This window comes from Arachis duranensis, chromosome 6 (genome assembly GCF_000817695.3).
Source record: "Arachis duranensis cultivar V14167 chromosome 6, aradu.V14167.gnm2.J7QH, whole genome shotgun sequence".
In the NCBI taxonomy this organism is placed as follows: domain Eukaryota; kingdom Viridiplantae; phylum Streptophyta; class Magnoliopsida; order Fabales; family Fabaceae; genus Arachis; species Arachis duranensis.
In genome coordinates this window covers 18243467-18264749 of record NC_029777.3, presented here as the reverse complement: position 1 = coordinate 18264749, position 21283 = coordinate 18243467, and the positions used below count along the sequence as shown (strand labels likewise).

At 39.9% G+C, this 21283-nt stretch overlaps 1 protein-coding gene and 1 pseudogene across 3 annotated transcripts; one reads left to right on the top strand and one right to left on the bottom strand.

The window, feature by feature from the left end:
* Positions 1-12259: 12259 nt before the first annotated feature.
* Positions 12260-13793, bottom strand: LOC107493183 (uncharacterized; annotated as a pseudogene).
* A 1469-nt stretch (positions 13794-15262) lies between these two features.
* On the top strand, positions 15263-20600 carry LOC107493214 (mRNA cap guanine-N7 methyltransferase 1). 3 transcript variants are annotated; one of them, XM_052263460.1, is made up of 14 exons: positions 15263-15525; positions 15630-15795; positions 16072-16211; positions 16308-16376; positions 16471-16542; positions 17145-17246; positions 17875-17931; positions 18317-18455; positions 19044-19108; positions 19202-19252; positions 19476-19538; positions 19695-19818; positions 19929-19990; positions 20066-20600. In XM_052263460.1, exons 2-14 carry the CDS (start codon positions 15636-15638, stop codon positions 20159-20161), a joined length of 1200 nt encoding a protein of 399 aa, XP_052119420.1. In that variant the 5' UTR covers positions 15263-15525; positions 15630-15635; the 3' UTR covers positions 20162-20600. The 3 variants fall into 3 exon arrangements, with proteins under 3 accessions (XP_052119420.1, XP_015969784.1, XP_052119421.1); XM_016114298.3 differs by having other exon boundaries at positions 15630-15801; XM_052263461.1 differs by lacking the exon at positions 15263-15525 and having other exon boundaries at positions 15715-15852.
* The last annotated feature ends 683 nt before the right edge of the window (positions 20601-21283 follow it).

Genomic DNA, 21283 nt, shown 5'->3' with positions numbered 1-21283 from the left:
TCATACTAAAAATCCTAAGTTCCACAATCCTACAATAAATATATTGATGCTATATTGATGTGATCACAATTTCGTCCACCACCGATCTCACACCTTTCAGCTTGGACAACGTTGTCAGGAATGGCAAGATTGTCCCTGATGACGAGGGTGATGATGATGCTGATCCTCCCCCTGTGTCCTCTGCCAAAGTGTCGACCTCTTCTGCTCCTCCGGTTGCACCTGATTCGAATTGCCAGGTTCTGAACCGGGAGGATGGAACTATAGACGCTGTGCCTATTCAGACTCGTCCTCCTTCTCCTTGTCCTGATGTTGCCAAGAAGGCTCCTGATGCTTGCTGATCTCTTTCTGGATATTTATGTAGTTGGCCCGGCTTGTGGGCTCTTAAAACTTTTTGTTTATTTGCTGACATTTTCTAGTTGCTTGTTTTAGCAACTTTTATTTTGAAAAACAAAGAGTAGCTCGCTATCCTTTTAAGGTAGGTTTTGATGGCCTCCGAGGCTTTATAACTTTGTAGATTATATCAAGGTTTTTGACTTGTTATCTCTTCTGTTTTCTGAGAATGTTGGAACCTTACAGCTCGACCTCTTTGGATTGCTTTGTACGTATTGTTTATAGCTTGGATCCTTTGAGGTTGTGTCTGTGTGGGTCCGACTTGTTTCTCGGTTTTCTCACTTTTGTACGTATTTTGGCACTCCATAACCAATTCCTTTGCGTTGGTCCCCTTCTAAGTTATTTTTGTAATCTCCTTTCTTGGACCTTTATCAGGTTTCTTTCGGGGATTACTTTTATAACTTGTTTTGTAGGAGATCGACTTCGTTAGGTCGATCTCTTTCTAAGTTATTTTTGTAATCCTCCTTCTTGGACCTTTGTCAGGTCTCTTTCAGGGATTACTTTTATAACTTTGTTTTGTAGGAAACCGACGTCATTAGGTCGATCTCTTTCTAAGTTATTTTTGTAATCCTCCTTCTTGGACCTTTGTCAGGTCTCTTTCAGGGATTACTTTTATAACTTTGTTTTGTAGGAAACCGACTTCGTTAGGTCGATCTCTTTCTAAGTTATTTTTGTAATCCTCTTTCTTGGACCTTTGTCAGGTCTCTTTCAGGGATTACTTTTATAACTTTGTTTTGTAGGAAACCGACTTCGTTAGGTCGATCTCTTTCTAAGTTATTTTTGTAATCCTCTTTCTTGGACCTTTGTCAGGTCTCTTTCAGGGATTACTTTTATAACTTTGTTTTGTAGGAAACCGACTTTGTTAGGTCGATCTCTTTCTAAGTTAAAGTAATCCTCTTTAATAGGGTTGGCCAGACCTCTTTCCAGGGTTTACTTATAACTTGGGTTGACTTGGTCCGACTTCTGAATGTCGGCCAGTCTTTAAGTTATTATTTTAGCTATCCGTAAGACCTCGTCAGGTTCTTTTTTGGATTGCTTTCGATAACTTCTTACATTATTCTGTGTTCATCTTTGCCGATTTGTAGAAAGTGGTTGGCATCTTTAGATCGTCTTTTGGGTGAATCGCGTTTTCACCTTTATCGGACAGTTATCTTTATCGTGATCGTGCAGTAAAATTATTTTTCACTTTCTGCCGATCTGTTGCTTTATAATCGGACGATGAATACTTCATATTAATGCGTCTTGAAATCTTGTAGAATATCTAAATAAATTTTATTCAAAAAAAAGTGCGAATATATACATGTGGGAATTTTTTCATCCTTTTAAGTCGGATAGTGTCTAGGTCTCAACCTGGTGCCTCATTAAAAAACCTTTTCAGGAAAAAGAGTGCATCCAATAATGAGATCCTTTACCTTTTATAACTGTAGTACCTTCTTAGGTTGCAGGCGTGCCATGATCTGGGAAGCTCTCGTCCATCGAGTTCGGACAGTCTGTAGTAGCCCTTCCCAAGTACTTCTATAACTCGGTAGGGTCCTTTCCAGTTTGCTGCCAGCTTTCCTTCTCCTGGTCGAGTTGTTCCAATATCATTTCGGATTAGGATAAGATCATTCTCTGCAAAACTTCTCGGTACTACCCTTTGATTATATCTGGAAGCCATTCGGCGCTTTAGAGCTTCCTCCTTGATCCGAGCTCTTTCTTGGATTTCAGGTAGTAGGTCGAGCTCTTCCCTCTGAAGTTGGGAGTTTGCTCCCTCATTGTAATGAACTACTCTAGGCGATCTTTTCTCAATCTCTACTGGAATCATTGCCTCTATTCCGTATGCTAACCAGAAGGGGGATTCCTTTGTGGTGGAATGTGGCGTCGTTCGATATGCCCATAGGACCTGTGGAAGCTCTTCTGCCCAAGCTCCCTTTGCATCTTGTAATCTCCGTTTTAACCCGGCCAATATGACTTTGTTGGCGGCTTCGGCCTATCCATTGGCCTGTGGATGTTTGACAGAGGTGTACTGGTGCTTTATGTTCAAGTCGGCTACTAGTTTTCTGAAGCCTGCATCTGTGAATTGAGTGCCATTGTCTGTGGTTATTGAATATGGAACTCCGAACCTTGTGACAATGTTTCTATATAGGAATTTCTGGCTTCTTTGAGCGGTGGGATGGGCTAGGGGTTCTGCCTCGATCCACTTTGTAAAGTAATCTACCCCTACTATGAGAAATTTAACTTGTCCTGATCCCTGGGGAAAGGGGCCGAGAAGATCGAGTCTCCATTTTGCAAACGGCCAAGGTGAAGTCACGCTGATGAGCTCTTCTGGCGGGGCGATGTGAAAGTTGGCATGTTTCTGACATGGTGGACATGTCTTTACAAATTCTGTGGCTTCTTTCTGTAATGTTGGCCAATAGAACCCTGCCCGGAGTACTTTTTTGGCGAGGGCCCATGCTCCGAGATGATTGCCACAAATGTCGTCGTGTACTTCTTCTAACACTTCCTTTATGTGGGAGGTCGGCACGCATTTTAATAATGGTACTGAGATCCCTCTTTTGTACAGGATGTTGTTTATGATGGTGTAGTACTGTGCCTCCCTTTTTAGCCTCTTTGCCTCCTTTTCTTTTGTGGGGAGTGTTCCTGTTTTGAGGTAGTTGATTATGGGGGTCATCCATCCTTGGTCCTGGTTTACTATGGCTAGGACTTTTTCCTCTTCCGAGATTGACGGGTTCTGTAACATTTCCTGGATGAGGCTTCTATTGTTGCCCCCTGATTTGGTGCTGCCTAGTTTCGAGAGTGCGTCAGCTCGGGCATTTTGTTTGCGGGGTATGTGGCAGATCTTATATTCCCCGATTTGTCCGAGCTGTTCCTTGGTCTTATCCAAATACTTTTTCATGGTGGGATCTTTGGCTTGGTAGCTCCCTGTTATTTGTGATGTGACCACTTGTGAATCGCTGTAAATGTTGAGTTTTTGAGCTCCCACCTCTTCAGCCAGCTTCAAACCAGCTAACAATGCCTCATATTCCGCCTGGTTCTTTAAGGCCGGGAACCCAAACTTGAGGGAGAGCTCAACTTGGGTTTCTTGGTTGCTTTCTATTATTACGCCTGCACCGCTTCTAGTTTTATTTGAAGAACCGTCCACATAGAGATTCCATTCTGTGAGGGTTTCCAGGGCATCTGTGAATTCTACGATAAAATCGGCCAGATACTGTGATTTGATGGCCGTCCGAGCTTCATATTGGAGGTCGAACTCTGACAGCTCGCTGCCCATTGTAGAATTCTGCCTGCTAAATCTGTTTTCTGCAATATTCCTTTTAAGGGCTGATTAGTTCGAACCTTAATGGTGTGAGCCTGGAAGTAAGGGCGGAGTCGTCGGTATGTTAAAATGAGAGTATAGGCGAATTTTTCTATTTTCTGGTAGTTCAGCTCGGATCCCTGTAGTGCTTTGCTAATGAAGTAGACGGATTGTTGTCTATTCTCGTCTTCTCTGACTAGTGCTGAGGCTATTGCCCGGCTTCCTACTGCGAGATATAATATGAGTGGTTCTCTTTCTCGTGGTCGAGATAGGATAGGTGGCCGTCTTAAGAACTTCTTAAAGTCTTGGAAGGCTTGCTCACATTCTGTTGTCCATTCGAACTGTTTTCCCTTTCTTAAAGTAGCATAGAAGGGGAGAGATCTCATCGTAGCTCCTGCTAAGAATCGGGATAGGGCGGCCAATCTCCCGTTGAGTTGTTGTACTTCTTTGACACATGTTAGACTCTTCATGTTGAGTATGGCCTGACACTTGTCTAGATTTGCTTCAATTCCTCTTTGTGTGAGCATGAAACCTAAGAATTTGCCCGCTTCTACTGCAAAGGTGCATTTCGCGGGATCGAGTCGCATGTCATGCTTTCTTATGGTGTCGAACACTTGGGCCAGGTCGGACAATAATGTCTCTTCGCTTTGTGTTTTTATTAGCATGTCATCCATGTAGACTTCCATGACCTTTCCGATGTGATCCGAGAAGACTTTATTCATTAGCCTTTGATAAGTAGCTCCTGCGTTCTTGAGACCGAAAGGCATCACAATGTAGCAGTAGTTTGCTTTCGGTGTTAAGAATGAGGTCTCTTCTTGATCTGGTGGATACATAGGGATTTGGTTGTACCCCGAGTATGCATCCATAAACGAGAGATATCTATATCCAGAGGAAGCATCTACCAGAGCGTCAATACTTGGGAGTGGGTATCGATCTTTTGGACAAGCTTTGTTGAGATCGGTGTAATCGGTGCACATTCGCAACTTCCCATTTGATTTTTTCACCAAGACGACGTTGGCTAGCCATAGTGGGTATTTGACTTCTCTTATGAACCCTGCTTCCAGTAATGCTTGTACTTGTTCTTCCACAGCCTGGGATCGCTCTGGCCCAAGTTTTCTTCATCTCTACTGTACCGGCCGAGATCCTGGGTAGACCGCCAACTTATGACTCATTAGCTTAGGGTCTATTCCTGGCATGTCTGCGGCTTTCCATGCGAAGAGATCAATATTATCTCGTAAGAATTGTATTAGTAATTCTTTTGAATCTTCTCTTAGGATTGTGCCGATATTAGTTGTTTTTTCCGAAGTATCCCCGATCTGAATCTTCTCTATCTCACCTTCTGGCTGTGGACGAAGCTCTTCTCGTCGTTGGACTCCGCCCAACTCAATTGTGTGGAACTCTTCTCCTCCGCCTCTGAGGTTTAGGATTTTGTTATAACAGCGACGTGCCATCTTTTGATCTGCTTTTATTGTGGCTATTCCTTTCGTAGTGGGGAATTTCATACATAGATGTGGGGTCGAGACTATTGCGCCAAGTTGGTTGAGTGTTGTCCGACCTATGAAAGCATTGTAAGGTGAACTTACATCGACCATGATGTAGTCTATTTTGAGGGTCCTGATTGGTTCTCTTTTCCGAAGGTTGTATGTAGTGGTATGTATCCCAGTGGTTGAACCGGGGTATCTCCTAGTCCGAACAGACTGTTTAGATATGCTTTAAGTTCCTTTTCTTCTAAGCCAAGTTTATCGAAGGCTGTTTTGAATAAGATGTCGGCGGGACTCCCTTGGTCTATTAAGGTGTGGTATAGATTGGTGTTTGCCAATATGATGGTGATGACCATGGGATCGTCGTGTCCTGAGATGATGCCGGAGGCGTCTTCTTTAGTGAATGTTATTGCCGGGATGTTGAGTGCTTCCTCCTTTCCGTCGACATGATATACTTCTTTGAGATATCTTTTGCGAGATTATTTGGAGATCCCACCTCCTGCGAATCCGCCATGTATCATGTGGACATGTCTCTCTGGTGTCCGAGGTGATTGTTCGGTTCGTTTGGTATCTTCATCCCTTCGTCTCTTTCTTTGATCATCATCTCGGGTGGCCAGAAATCGATCTAATTTTCCTTCTCTCACCAATTTTTCTATGATATTTTTTAAGTCGAAGCATTCGTTATTTTTTCTGTATGGCAGACTTCTTTGTATATCTCGACCAGGGATGCCCTGAGAGGAGTGTAATTATGGTATTTTTTTATTTTCTCCCCTTGTCGATCTTCTTTTCTCTTAGATTCCTTGTCTTTGTCTCGGTAGGAGGCCCCCGATTTTGAGGTCTCTCCTAACCGAGCGTTTTCTTCCATGTTGATATATTTTTCTGCTCGTTCCTGTACTTCGTCTAAGGAAGTCGGGTACTTTTTTGATATAGACTGGCTAAAAGGTCCCTCTCGTAGGCCGTTGATGAGTCCCATGATGGCGGCCTCTGTTGGTAAACTTTGTATGTCCATGCACGTTTTGTTGAATCTCTCCATGTAGTTGCGGAAGCTCTCCAGATCTCCTTGTTTGATCCCTAGTAAGCTGGGGGCATGCTTGGCCTTATCTTTCTGAATGGAGAATCTGGCTAGGAATTTTTTAGCTAGGTCATCAAAGCTTGAGATGGACTTTGGGGGTGGGTTGTCGAACCATCGAATTGCTGTCTTTGTGAGAGTTGTTGGAAAAGCTTTACAGCGAACAGCATCTGGGACGTCGGTAAGGTACATTCTGCTTCTGAAGTTGCTGAGGTGGTGGTTGGAGTCCGTGGTGCCATCATACAGGGTCATATCCGGGAGTTTGAAGTCTTTTGAAATTTTAGTTTTCATGATTTCCCTAGTGAACGGGTCTTGCTCTTTTGCGTGAATTTTCTTCGAGATTGGCCCGAGGGGCTTTTAATTTAAGATCAGCTTCCAATTGCTGTAGTTTTTCTTCCAATTCTCGACGTCGCCGCACCTGTCTTTGTAGATCTTTTAGGATTTCTCGTTGTTGTTGGGTTTCTTTTTCAAGTTGTTTTAGGAGATCTAGGAGCGCTTCTATTGCCCCCGAATTTGGTGAGTCTTTGTCCTTGTTGGTTTCCGGGGTATCTTGCAGCGTGACATCCGCGTTCTTGTGCGGTGTTCTATCTTCCAGACCTGAATCGTGGTTGTTGTCATGGTCGTCCGCCATGGTGATGGGATGACTTCGAGGTCCCCGGCAACGACGCCAATGTTCCGAGGGTTACCTGAAACTGGAGGTCAATCTCGGACGAGATCTTCCGTACTGGTCGTAGCTGGTGTGTCCAGCAGGTGGATGACAACCGGAGCTGGTACGTCCGACTTGTTGGACTGATGGTGCTGCTGATCCTCTGTCACCGAAGGGTGGGGGGTACCTGCAAGGGACTCCGATGCTTAAGTTAGCAAGGGTATTAAGCATGTTTTATGTAGAATCAGAGTATGAGTTATACCTAGGTGCTCCAACGTATTTATAATGATGAGATGTGACCTTTTGGATAAGATAAGTTAGTTATCTTATCTTATCTTTATCTTTGAGTTGAGGTCAGCGTATCTTCAATGGAACCGCGTTTATCTCTATAGGCTTGGGTTGCCCTAGGATTTGGGTCGTATTCCTCTGTTTGGGCCCTTTACTGGGATCTCTTGTCGATTTGGCCGAGCTCTTTGAGAAGAGGTCGGCTAGTCGAACCTAAGGAGGTCGGTCGCTTTTATTGCCAATAATCCCGGGTCGGGTAACTCGACCCAGGGTATGAACACCTATGAAATTGCCTAAGTTGTTGACAAAACTCTGAGTCAACCAACGAAACACACAAAAGAACCATAGAATCCACCCAATCAGCCATGCCCTCAGGGACTTGGGAAGATGTCTCAACAATATTTTTGCGAGAAGACATGAGGTCGACTAATCCTACAACAAGAAAAGAAGATTGGATTACTCAAAAACATCTCAGACAAAAGCAAAACAACTCGGACAATATAATTTAGCGCAGTACAGGCAACAAAAAGAAACCCCAAGACCTACACCAAAAAGATCCAGGGGCATCCTTTGGAGGCAGTTAACAGAACAAGGACTCAGAAAAACCTACAAGACTAACATCCCAACAAAACTCTCAGAAAAGACAAAGAAAAGCCCTCTCTCAAAAAGCGACATCCCGAGAAGAAAAGAAAGTTATTACCCCAGAAAGCTACAGATCAAATAAAGTCATCAAAATAACTACCCTCCAAATTCACAGTATCAGCTTATCAGCAAATGAAACTATTAAGCAGCAAAACGTATCAAAAAGAAGTCATCAAAAACGAAACCTTTTTCAGAGAAACAAACCCTACTATTCATACCCAAAGTCATCACAATTACCAACATGGAGAAAAGACATCAAAGGAACAATCTTTTCAAAAGCCTCAGTGACAACATGCATCACAGCAAAATCAAACTTTACCAAAAACCGAATGCAAAGCAACAAAAAAGCGGAAGTAAGAACCAACCTGGGAAAGCCGAAAGCTTCGACGAAGTTGAAGGTAGGAAATGGAATCAGGAGTCGCCCTTTCACAATAAGGAAAGCACTAAATAATCGCCAAGCAGCGTCGTGGGAAGAAAAGCAAAAACTGCAAACTTCAGGCAAAAACAGAAAGAGAGAAAGAAAAGGGAAGTTACGGGGAAGAGAAACCGTTTTTTTTGAAAAGTGAAAATTCAAAATGGAGAGGCTAAGAGAAATGGCGCAATTAAAAACCAATTAATGAGGGTACTAAACCCTAGCCTATTCCCAAGGCTAAAAGCGCTAATGCAAAAGCGCGCGCTTTTGAAGAAGAAGCAAAAGAAAATGTTCCGCATTCAAAGGAGAACTCTACAAAGAAGAAGTCGACAAAATGCTCGAGTTCGGCTTCACCAGAGAAGGATAGAAGTCCTAAAACTAAGACTCAACCTCAAAAGAAAGACCGAGCTCGAGCAGGGGCACTGTTCATACCCTGGGTCGAGCTGTCCGACCCGGGATGATTAGCAACGAGACGACCGACCTCCTTAGGTTAAGCTACCCAACCTCTTCTCAAAGAGCTCGGCCAAATTGCCAGGAAAGCCCAACGAAGGGCCCAAATAGAGGAACACGACCCAAATCCAAAGGCAGCCCGAGCCTATAGAGATAAGGGCGGTTCCCATGAAAGATAAAATAAAGATAAGATAAGATAACTAACTTATCTTATCTGCAAAGGTCACTCTACACCATTATAAATACACTAGAGCACCCAGGTATAACTCATACTCTGATTCTACAAAAAACTTGCTTAATACCCTTGCTAACTTAAGCATCGGAGTCCCTTGCAGGTACCACCACCCTCCGGTGACGAAGGATCAGCACCATCACCAAGTCGCACAAATCGGACACAACAGCTCCGACCAGTACAGAAGATCTCTTCCGAGATCGACCTACAGTTTCAGGTAACCCTCGGAACAGGTATCAATATTTGGAAGAGGATATGGGTCTTTTAGACATGTCTTATTCAAGTCAGTGTAGTCGACACACATCCTCCACTTGCCGTTATGCTTCTTGACTAGCACTATGTTTTCTAGCCAGGCCGGATATTTGACCTCTCTGATGAAGCCGGCCTCTAAGAGGGCTTGTATTTGTTCTTTGACTACTTGAGCCCGTTCAAGAGAAAACTTGAGCCCGTTCAGGATCGAGCTTCCGCCTTCTCTCATGAACAGGTCGAGATCCTGGGTATACTGACAATTTGTGCACCATGAGCTCGGGATCTATCCCAAGCATATCAGAGGCTTTCCAAGTGAAGAGGTCAGAATTTTTTTGTAGGAGCCTTACTAGCTTCTGCTTCAAATCTCCTTTTAAATTGGCACCTATGTTGGTAATTTTTCCATCCTCTTGTCTGATCTGTACCTCTTCAGTTTTCCCTCTGGGCTGTGGTCGCAATTCTTCTTTAGCTCGGATGCCTTCTAGCTCAATGGTGTTAACCTCTTTGCCTTTACCTCTTAGGTTTAGGCTTTCGTTGTAGCATTTTCTCGCCAGCTTCTGATCTCCCTTGATAGTTGCTATTCCCTCTGGTGTTGGAAATTTCATGCAAAGGTGGGGAGTGGATACCACTGTTCCAAGCCGATTTAGGGTCGTTCTACATATTGAGGAATTATAGGCCGAGCCCACATCGACGATAATAAAGTCAATGCTTAGAGTTTTGGATTTCATCCCCTTTCCAAAAGTGGTATGTAGGGGTATGAATCCCAGTGGTTTTATTGGTGTATCCCTTAGTCCGAAGAGGGTGTCAGGGTATGCCCTTAACTCCTTTTCATCCAATCCCAGCTTGTCAAATGCTGGTTTGAACAGGATATCTGCCGAACTCCCCTGATCCACAAGGGTTCTGTGTAGATGAGTGTTGGCGAGAATCATGGTAATTACCACCGGACCGTCATGTTTGGGGGCAATACCCTGCCCATCTTCTTTGGTAAAACAGATGGTGGGGAGGTCGGGTAGTTGACTTCTGACCTGATAAACTTCCTTCAGATGCCTTTTACAAGATGATTTTGTGAGTCCTCCTATGTCGAACCCTCCCGAGATCATGTGTATGTGTCGTTCCAGGGTCCGTGGTGGTGGGTCTCTCCGATCTTCCTCATCTCGTTTTCTTTTTCTATGGTTGTCCGATCTTTTCATGAGATATTTGTCCAGCCGACCTTCCCTAGCCAGCTTTTCTATCACATTTTTTAAGTCGTAACAATCATTGGTTGAATGGCCATACAACTTATGGTATTCACAGTATTCGCTATGACTTCTCCCCTTTTTGTTTTTGATGGGTCGAGGGGGGGTAGCTTTTCAGTGTGACAAATTTTTCTATAAATGTCGACTAGGGAAACTCGCAGAGGAGTATAAGAATGATATCTCCTGGGCCTTTAAGGCCCGACTTCCTTTTTTTCTTGGGCTTCTTTTCCTTTTCCCTTGATGGGTGAGAGTGCCCAGGTCGCCAGCTTGGTTCTCGCAGCCTGGCATTTTCCTCCATATTGATGTACTTTTAAGCTCTTTTTTGTACATCACTCAAAGAAGTCGGATGCCTTTTCGAGATGGACTGAGAGAAGGGGCCTTCTCGGAGTCCATTTACTAGGCCCATGATTACTGCTTCTGTAGGCAGGTCTTGAATTTCCAAGCATGCCTTGTTGAACCTCTCCATGTAATCTCTCAGGGGTTCTCCGATCTCCTGTTTTACTACCAGGAGACTAGGCGCGTGCTTGACTTTGTCCTTTTGAATTGAAAATCACATAAGGAACTTTCGCACGAGGTCGTCAAAGCTAGTGACCGACCTTGGGGGGAGGCTATCGAACCATTTCATCGCTGTTTTTGTCAAAGTCGTTGGAAAGGCTTTGCAGCGGGTAGCATCAGAGGCGTTGGCTAAGTACATCTGACTTTTGAAGTTGCTCAGGTGATGCTTTGGGTCGGTAGTCCTGTCATACAGATCCATATCAGGGCTTTTGAAGTTCCTGGGAACTTTTGCCCTCATGATGTCTTCACTGAACGGATCTTCTCCCCCTAATGGGGTATCTTCTCGGTCAGTGCGAGAGCCCTTACCTCGGAGATTGGATTCTAATCTTAAGAGCTTTTCTTCAAGTTCTTTTCATCGCTCAACCTCTCTCCTTAAGTTTCTCTCCGCTTCTCGCTATCATTCCAGTTCTTGTTCCAACTGTTCTAGCCGTCCTTGGTGGCTGTGGAGCAGCACTATGAGATCAGCAGCGTGAGGTTACCCCTCCTTCTCTGGTTCATGCATTCAGAGGGGATTCTTCTTAGATCTTTCACGCTTGAGGGACCTTCTCTGTGTTGTCTGTCTGCTCCCTGCAAAGAGATTATTGCCCTGTCGTTGTTAACTGCATCTTGCTGCTCTTGCTCAAACTTCAATGCAGTATGTCTGTCCTCTTTCTGGTCATTCGCCATTGTGAGTTATTCTCCCAAATCCCCGGCAACGGCGTCAATGTTACGTGGGTAACCTGGAATAGGAGGGTTGGGATTGAATGAGAAGCCCAAATGCTAAAGGATGATGGTCTCCGACTTGGTTTACGCCTGAGAGCCGCCGTCCGAGTGGTGTACGTGAAAGCATGGGGGGTGGTACCTGCAAAGACACTCCGATGGCTAAGTTAGCAAGGGGGTATGCAGGTTTTGAGTGTATTGGAACTTAGTTTTACCTGAGTGTGTTAGTGTATTTATAGGTGATGGTCCAATAACCACCGTTGGAATAGTTCCACTTCTGAAGGTGGATAACCGTCCCTTTATCTTAACGTTGTTGAGATATCTCTTCTAGAAGTGGATGAGAGATTTTAAGGGGTAGTTACTTATTTGAATAAGTGTTTATCTGCTAGCTAATGTCGAACCCGACCTTTTTGGGGAGGAGCTTATATCGTGCCCAATCTCTTTGGAGAGGTCGGGTAGGTGGTAAAGGCCCAATCCAAGATTTGGCCTTTTTGGCTTACTTAGACCTGGGCCATAATATTGAGCCAGGGTATGAACAATATCTATATTCTAATACAGAAAATACAAAAAATATTAAGAAAATAGAAAGGCAACAAGTTTTTTCATACGTAGCTAAGAAAAAAATTTCTGCTAAACACGAATACCTCAAATTCCTCTAAAGTAGACAACTCTAGCTAGCCATCACTGCTTCTCAACATTATTAGCATCAGTTGCAAAATCTGCATTATTGTTATCCGCTTCTGTTTCAATTGCTTCCTCAACCCTTCTCCCAGAATCATCCTTTAATTTGATATCCATCATGTCATCCTCGCCAACATTTATATCTTCCACATTATCGTCATCGTCATTGGTGCTTCCACCTGAGATTTTTCTTTTCTTGGGACCATGCTCAAGCCTATGTGTGTCCAACTCTTTGTCCATAGTCTCCTGCAAATTCTGATCATTGTTTGCTTTCTTTGCATTCTATATATTCTGCCATCTCTCTAGCTCCTTCTCAATATTGGCAAGATACTGCTTTCCAATCTATTTTTGATACTCAGAGGCTTCCCCTCTTTTAATATTCTTCCATGCTAAGAAATCCTACAAATTTAAAAGAAAGATATCACATAAATAAAATATTAATTATATGTTTTGAGATTCAATTAAGATTTGGGTGGCTTAATGCTAAACTGTGATGCTTATAATTGTCAAAACTTAAATATATACAATATGAAGCCTTAGCAAAAAAAAGGAGGGGAAATGTGTAAGTTTGACACCTGTTTTCTCAAGTTTAAAAAATCAAACCTCTTTTTTGCATTTCTCAATTGAATCAGTATCTTTCTCCAAGGGCTTCTTAGGCAAATAGTATATTGGAGGCTCTGCTTTAGTCCTAAAAAAATGCATGCCAAATTCAATCAAAGAAAAACAAAAAATGATCAAAGAAAAATTCATATGTCTACCTAAAATCCTACAATTAGCAAGAAACATCTAATTCTCAGCTTGCCTCAAAACTACAAGGCACATGAATAGAAACTTATCTTCATCTCAATAAAATGTGAATATGGACACTTAGACCAAAATTAAAAATAACCTGCAAAGCATCACATAACATGATATGATATCAGATATTAAGGCATGAAGTAACAAAAGAGATTTGTCATAGGAAGCTTCACATCTTCAATGGTTAGTGTTACTTCAAGATTTATCATAAAATATCTGAAAATAAGAAATAGCCATATAAAATTGCTTAGTCTTTTATGATGCTTACTCCATCGAAAAAATAGCAACTCCAATATTTTTTTCTTCTGTCTTAGCAGTCACACGTTATTGCAGAGCCAATCTAAGAAGCAAGACAGAGTCGAACAATGACGATTCGAGGTGAGGTGTGGCGCGGCGAGGCACAGCGAGACAAGGCGAGGTGATGCAATGGGCAAGGTGGATGAGCACCACCCAGCGACGGACAAGGACAATGCCACCTAAGACGGCAGCAGAATGCAACGGAGGAGAAACCCAATTCGGAACTTAGGAAACTAATTTAGCGCTGGTTAGGGTTCTCTAATTTTGAGGGACGAAAATGCAAATGGTACTATTGGTATTTTTAAAAAAATGGAGGAGATCTTAATTACATATTCTAACACAATTACGAGAATATTCAATTTTTTAACAGAATATTCTATTATTTTAAACGGATTTGTCATGGTAAGAACTAAATTAAGAAAAAAATTAACGTATAAGGACTCAATTGCAAAAAAAAAAAAGAGTAAACTACCATTTCTACCCATAAAAGTTGAAAACGCTGACATATCTATTCATAGAAGATAAAAGTTACTATTTATATCCATAAAAGATTGACTTTCGCAAGCAAAATTACCCAAACCCTAAATAATTATATAAAATTCTCAAACTACCATTGGTGAGTCTCATCCTATTCAATTATTCGTCTATAGCTCTCTCCCTGTGTCACAACTCTCCATTCCCCCTTCTCTTTTGTCATGCACCCACCCTCTAACTCATTCACTCACTATATGAAGCACATCTGTCAGCAGTGAACCACCACTACCGTAGCATCATCTTCCTTCTTACTCTCTCTCTCTCTCTCTCTCTCTCTCTCTCTCTCATTTTTTCTCTCTATCACCTCTTGAGCATCAACATAGTCCCGTCATTATCTATTCAAAATCACAAAAAAGAACAAACTCAGATCAAATCAAAGAATAGAACATGCATAGATTCAAAATAAAACCCTAATTTCTTAGAATCTTCACTAAAATTGTCAATTTCTTAGATTCCAGATCACCATTTTCATTGCAAATAACATAGAACATTAATTCGATTTTGGCGACACTGAAAGGAAAAGATGATGAAGATGCATCAATAGAAGGAGAAGAGGACGATTGAAAAAGATGGAGGAGAAAGAACACAACTGGCGAGTGAGTGAGAGAGAGAGAGAGAGTGGAAAGGGGGATGGTGCTGCGGCAGTGGTGGTTCATGGCTATAGATGGAGAATTGAAGAGGATGAGGCTCACCAAGGATAGTTTGGGAATTTTATATAATTATTTAGGGTTTGAATAATTTTATTTGCGATAGTCAATCTTTTATGGATAAAAATGGTAATTTTTATTTTTTATGAGTAGATATGTTAGCATTTTTAATTTTTATAGATAAAAATGATAGTTTACTCACAAAAAATATATAAAGACCTGATTGAAAATTATGTGAAATTATAAAGACCTACAAAGTAATTAAACCTAAAAATTATTAAAAAGAGGCTTCTTTTTAGTTTGAATTGGAGACCCAAAACCTATTCAATAGTCTAACAACTATTAGATCAAGATATTTTATAGTATATGTAATGTTTTTCACATTTTTATTTTTAGTATTGGATTACTAATGGTGTTTTTTTGAATTGTGAACTGTGTATTTTTTAAAAATGTGGGATAATTTAATTTAGGGAATAGAAATTAGACCTTCTATAATTTTAAAAAACACTAAAAATTACAATGTTAAAATATATCACTAATTTCACTTCCATATCTAAATTTTATAAATTAGCCAATGTTTTTTCCTTAAAATATATGTCATAAATATAAAATTATATTATATTTATTAATTATAATTTAAACAATTCTATCAGTAATTTAAAATATATCAGTGAAAAAAAGAACAGACCTTTCTTTTTCTTTTTTCCGGGACCGCCGAGCATGAAACTTGGGCATCTCAGCCCATGCTCTTTTCGCTGTGACTGTGCAACAGCGCAACGCAAAACCGCCACCCCCACCCCCACCACTAGTCTCCACAACCTCTCATGGTCAACATAAACGTCGCCGAGCGTCGTCTGTGTTCGCGTTTGTGAGTAGCTAAGGGGACGCCGCCGCCGCCGCTCGATCTGCCTCTGCGAATTCAGCGCCCCCCCACCGTCACTCGCTGATCTAGGTCTTCGATTCTTTTCTTCTCCGTTGGTTTTGTTTCATTGTATTTAGTTGAACACGGTATATGAATTATTAGTATGAATTTTGTAACATTTTTTTTGGGTGCAGAGTGTTATGGCAAGCAAAAAAGGCAACGCTTCAAGGTCAATTAGAATCGCAGATACAGTGTATGAGCAAGAAGAGCACTATGCATCCCAGATGTCTAAAAAGCGCAAGTTCTCGCCAAGTGGCTCTATGACTGAAATCCCCGCTGGGAAAGAGGAAGCATCAAATAGTGAGTCTAAGTAATCAGCAGTTGACTTTTAGCACTCCAATTGAATGATGATAGCAAGTAATCAGCAGTTGACCTTTGTTCTTCATTTGTTCTTATTGTTTTGCTTTCTTTCGAGCTTTGTGAATATCGCAGTAGAATGTTTATTCATTTTGTTGCTTTCTAGCGTTTTGTTGTGGAAAGTTCATTGGTATGTATAACGGAGCATACCTATTTTTCTTGTAGAAAACTTACTGTTCTTGTGCTTATTTCATTTTCACTTTTTGGCTTTCTATTTAGGTGATGCACAGTTTCTGGAGGATGAAACCACAAAGATTTTTGCTCAGAAAGTAGCTGATCATTACAGCGCTAGATCCAACCAGACTCTAGAAGAACGGGAGGCTAGTCCTATAATTCATTTGAAGAAACTCAACAATTGGGTATATGTTGTATTTTGCAATAATGAATAGTTTGTTACAGTAAGAATATTATATGATTCTTTTTATTATTATCTGGGTAATTTTGTTATTGAACAGATTAAGAGTGTCTTAATTCAGCTTTATGCTCATCAAGGAGATGCAGTCCTTGACCTCGCCTGTGGCAAGGTGTCAGTGGTTTTTGGCAGCTGCTTATTATAGTAGAAGTTATTCCCAGGTTTTTAGCTGAGCATTTTCCCCCCATTTCATACATGTTTACCAGGGTGGGGATCTTATCAAATGGGACAAGGCCAAAATTGGATATTATGTTGGTATCGACATTGCTGAAGGCTCAGTAAGTGTTCAAAATTTTCTGCTTTGGTTTGCGTTATCATTTCCGATTAAATTATACTGATACGTGGTAATAAGTCCTTTTTGAACACTATTATTGAAATAAGCTCTGGATAGTTGTTATGCATACATCTCTTGTTGATAAGTGGTCCCTCTTGTTGATAAGTGGTCTTTATTTTCTGCAAAATAATGTTAAGTCTTCTTTTTGAGTACACATATCCCCATCATGATTTGAATTTCGACACAAGTGCATTTAGAGAGTTTTGCTTTTGGCATGTTATGTGCTTGTGTGGCAGTAAACTTAGACCGTAAAATTTTTCTTAACATTTGGTCACTTATTTGTTCTAGTTACAAGTCAAGCTTCACTTTTTATATTTTTAACTATAAACTGATAGCAGTTTCATATCTTTGCTAGTAGTAGTGAAATTGTCATTGCAGTTTTATATTTCCTTCCATTCCAGGTGATGAGCTATATTTAATAGCTCAAGTCCTTCTTGTTCTCGGACTCATTGTGAAACATTGTATGCCTTATGTGTCAAGTTATTTCCAACTGTCGTTTGTTTGTAGTCATCACTGTCAGCTCATTGAATTCACCAATCTGTCCAGATCAAAGACTGTCGCACACGTTACAATGGTGATGCTGACCATCATCAGCGACGTAAAAAGTTTTCGTTTCCTGCTCGCCTGATATGTGGAGATTGTTATGAGGTGATGGATTTTAGCCTACTAATGTTTTTAATAACATCCCGAAAATAAGATTTTAACCTACTAATGTTTTGAAGGGCAATTCAAATTTCGGAGGTATTTAATCTTACAGATATCAATGGTTTGTTCCCCAGCAAAATGGGAGGAACCCAAACTCAAGGCGTGAGTTGGAAATAATAGAATGAAAATGGCGAATATCAGATTCACAACCTTTTCTATTTCCCCTCAAACACCAATTCATATTGATCGTTAAGAAAAGTTGAAACAGAAGATTGACACTTATTTAATTTATATGTCTCCATCAAGTGACTTTTATATTCTCTCTTTTTGTTGCTTTCTTCTGGCATAAAACATATGTTATCAAATCCTTAAGTTAAATACAGCTACTTCTTCTTGTTCAAGCTGTTTCATTCTTTAAACTTATGTGTCATCACATTTCTTCAGATGAACAAGAACATCACAGAATGGTTCTGATCATATTAAGTAAAATCTTTTTAGGTTAATTTTATCGTATAGAAACTAATATTATGATCATTGCCTTTCATATCAATTTGGGTCCCTTTTCATATTTTATTATTAATTTTTTCTGAAAGCTGAATTAGTTTTCATTGCTTATGTCATCTTATTTCAGGTTCGGTTGGACAAAGTTCTTGTAGATGATGCTCCTTTTGATATTTGCAGTTGCCAGGTGAATGATGCACCTTTGAGAAATAAGCACTCCATCAATATATCTGTTGAAGTGGCTTCTCTTTGTAACTAGCTACTTTTGCTCTTATGCATAATATTGACTTGTTTACACACGCCGTCCCGCCCACCTACCTGATTCGTTCATACATATTATACAATTTTTTAATATGTTGCACGAAAGCAAGAATGCATATTGAATACTACATTGGATTGTACATAAATACAGCAATTTTATGAAATAATTAGTAACAAATATAAGAAGTGAGGATAGCAGTATTTGATGTAAATATGCATCTGTGAAAAAAATAAAATATTGCATGAACCAGCTTCTTTCCATATTAAAGTGTATGTTGGTGTCTAATCTGAAAAAATTTATGAATCTGTAGTTTGCATTGCATTATTCGTGGTCTACAGAGGCACGTGCCCGACAAGCATTGGCTAATGTGTCAGCTTTACTTCGCCCAGGAGGCATTTTCATTGGAACTATGCCGGATGCCAATGTGATAATCAAAAAGCTTAGAGAAGGTTTTTGGCACTTATAATTTTTGTTATTATTATTCTAAATCAATTTGGTTGTTCATAAATTCCTGTGGCATTGATTAATCCATGCAATCAACTGGCAATTGAAATAAGTTTTTGGGGTGTGTGTTGTGTTAGAAATAATAGATAAGTTTGATGGACATTGATTAACGTTCCCGATTAAGTCTTATAGTTCACATAGGCTTCCTTATATGTTTGAGGAAAAGGTTTTATTCAGAACTAGAGTACATGTAGGGATCTGATCTTTGTTTGGTGAAATGTCTGAAGGAAAATAGGGGGCTATTTTTCTAAATTAGTGCATTAGTGAAGCACTATCATATTCCTTTGCTATCTACAAAAATTTTAATGGGCTGTTCCCAAATAGCATTATGCCCCACATTTTTGTGTTGATTGTTATCCTGGATTCCCTTTGATATTGTCATAATTTTCCAAGTTCAACTGATGAATAAAATAGTTTGAATTAATATGGGCATCACAACAACTTTGATTTGAAGTGTTGTTATCTCTTTTGCATTAGCATTAACTTTTTAATAAAATTGTTGTTCTGTTCAACATTTAACTGTTTTTATATAGCTGAAGGTCTGGCTTTTGGTAATAGTGTATATTGGGTGTGTTTTGATGAAGTATTTTCTGACAAGGTAATTTAGCTTCTTTATTCTACAACTTCATTATTTCCTAAAAATGGTTTTGTGAATTTTACTTCAAACCTGGACTGCTCCTGTGTGATACAGAAATTCAAATCTTCCAGCCCCTTTGGAATAAAATATACCTTCCATTTAGAGGTATCATTTCTCTTAAATCTGCTCCTTTACTTTTGTATCAAATAGATGTTTTCTGATAACCCAAGACTGATTCTAAGTTTACTTGTCAAGCTATCCTTAGATGTATGACTTAATAGGTTTATCTTTCATGGCATATGGGTTATATACTTATATTTAAAGCCCTTTAACCCTGGGACACTGTTAATACGAATTTTATTATTTAAGATGTGATCTCTTCTTGCAGGATGCTGTTGATTGTCCTGAATGGATTGTCCCCTTTCATGTATTCAAGTCATTAGCTGAAGAGGTACCACTGCCAAAAAAGCTTAAATGTTAAGGAGAACCATGCACCCCATTGCAGTCCTGACCAATGAAAATGAATATTTCTAGTTTCTTAGGAGTAAGCATTGGATTATAAGAGTTCATGCTACTAAGGATGCTAATTTAAATTTATTGTTCACAGTATGATTTTGAGCTCATTTTTGCAAAGAACTCTCATGAATTTGTGCACGAGTATCTGAAAAAACCTGAATTTGTGGAGCTCATGCAAAGACTTGGTGCATTGGGTGATGGCAACCAAGACAAGAGTAAGGCTTTGTGCCAGTGCTGTTTGTTTTATTAGTTCCAATGATAATCATTGGACATAAATTTTCAGTGTGCTGCTGACAATAGAGAATATGTTTTGTTTCCATGTCAGGTACACTATCAGCCGATGAATGGGAAGCTGCTTATTTATACATGTCGTTTGTGTTGAGAAAGGTCAGTGACTAAGTTATTGTGTTTGTTATTATTGATAATGACGCCGTTGCCAACTTATTGTAAAAATGGTTACAGCGAGACCAACCAGAAAGAACCCAAGTTAGTGGCCAAAGAGAGCGGGGACTGATGCATATCTCAGAGCAAGACATAATGTACATTAGCAGTCATTAGCAGTATCAGAACACCGGCTGGATTATTGAATGCAATCAAACAGTACAGGACTTGGAGCTGCCTGCCTGTTCCCGTGTTAACTACTGCTGGTTTGATCTCACAATCTTGAGCTTCGGCAGATTTTATGTTAAATGAAATAGTCAAATAGATGTATTTTGTAGGTCCACTATAAATAATTCGATCAACTTCATTGGCCTCAGTATCTTTAATACATTCTGTAAGAGAGCTTAACTTTCACAAATTCACTGGTTTTCCTAGGGAATCATTCCCCCCCGGTTAATCAGCCAACAAAATAGAGAACTAATAAAGATTAAGGATCTGGGTTGTAGAGAAAGAAAAGAAAATTCTAAGAGAAAAAAAATATTGTCTGATTGTTATTTAAAAAAAAAAAGGTTCCTGATCTTTTCCTTAAATGGATTAATTGATTTCGGTAATTACATTTTGTGCTCGTGTATCTGTTTTAAAAGGGCAATAATAAGTGAAATGTTTAACTGGTTAGACAAGTAAAACTCGGGAGGAACTGAGTAAAATCATTGACAACACATTCACAATTCTTGATTTATTAATCCTATGTTGATTGTACATATATATTTTGCATTCCATTTTATAAAATATAAAATTTAATTAGATGTAATATCACTACTAGGAAAAGGAAATAGATGTAATATTAGCATATTGTACAAATTTCACAAACTTAAAAAAAAAATCTTTTCAGATCTCCAACCTCATTACTGGATTGGTCTAATGTTGCTGAGAAGAAAGGAAAAATGGAGAAAAAAATGAGAAGAAATTGAAATTGAAATGACTAATAAACATGTTGAAATACAATAATAAACACTCATATATGGTATGGTGTTAGCGAATCCTCCCTTCATTTCATTTCAAAATAAGTTTCGCGTCCACCCATTTAGTTCATTAAAAATTGAATGGGACTTGTCTAGATACACATGGTCTATACTCTATATATTTCATGGTGATCACGATAGACTTGCCATGAACAATCTAAACAAATTATTTATTTATTTGGTTAAGATCAAAACACCTAATAATATTATTAGACCTCTTATATATTTTATTTCATGATGATAGCGATAGACCTCCCTCAAATGAAGGTAGTATTTG

Coding starts and splice junctions, on each gene's coding strand:
- LOC107493214 (XM_016114298.3), top strand. CDS start 15,636: ATGGCAAGCAAAAAAGGCAACGCTTCAAGGTCAATTAGAATCGCAGAT. Junction 18,456..19,043: donor AATCAAAAAGCTTAGAGAAG/GTTTTTGGCACT, acceptor GTTTTTATATAG/CTGAAGGTCTGGCTTTTGGT. Junction 19,991..20,065: donor TGTCGTTTGTGTTGAGAAAG/GTCAGTGACTAA, acceptor AAATGGTTACAG/CGAGACCAACCAGAAAGAAC.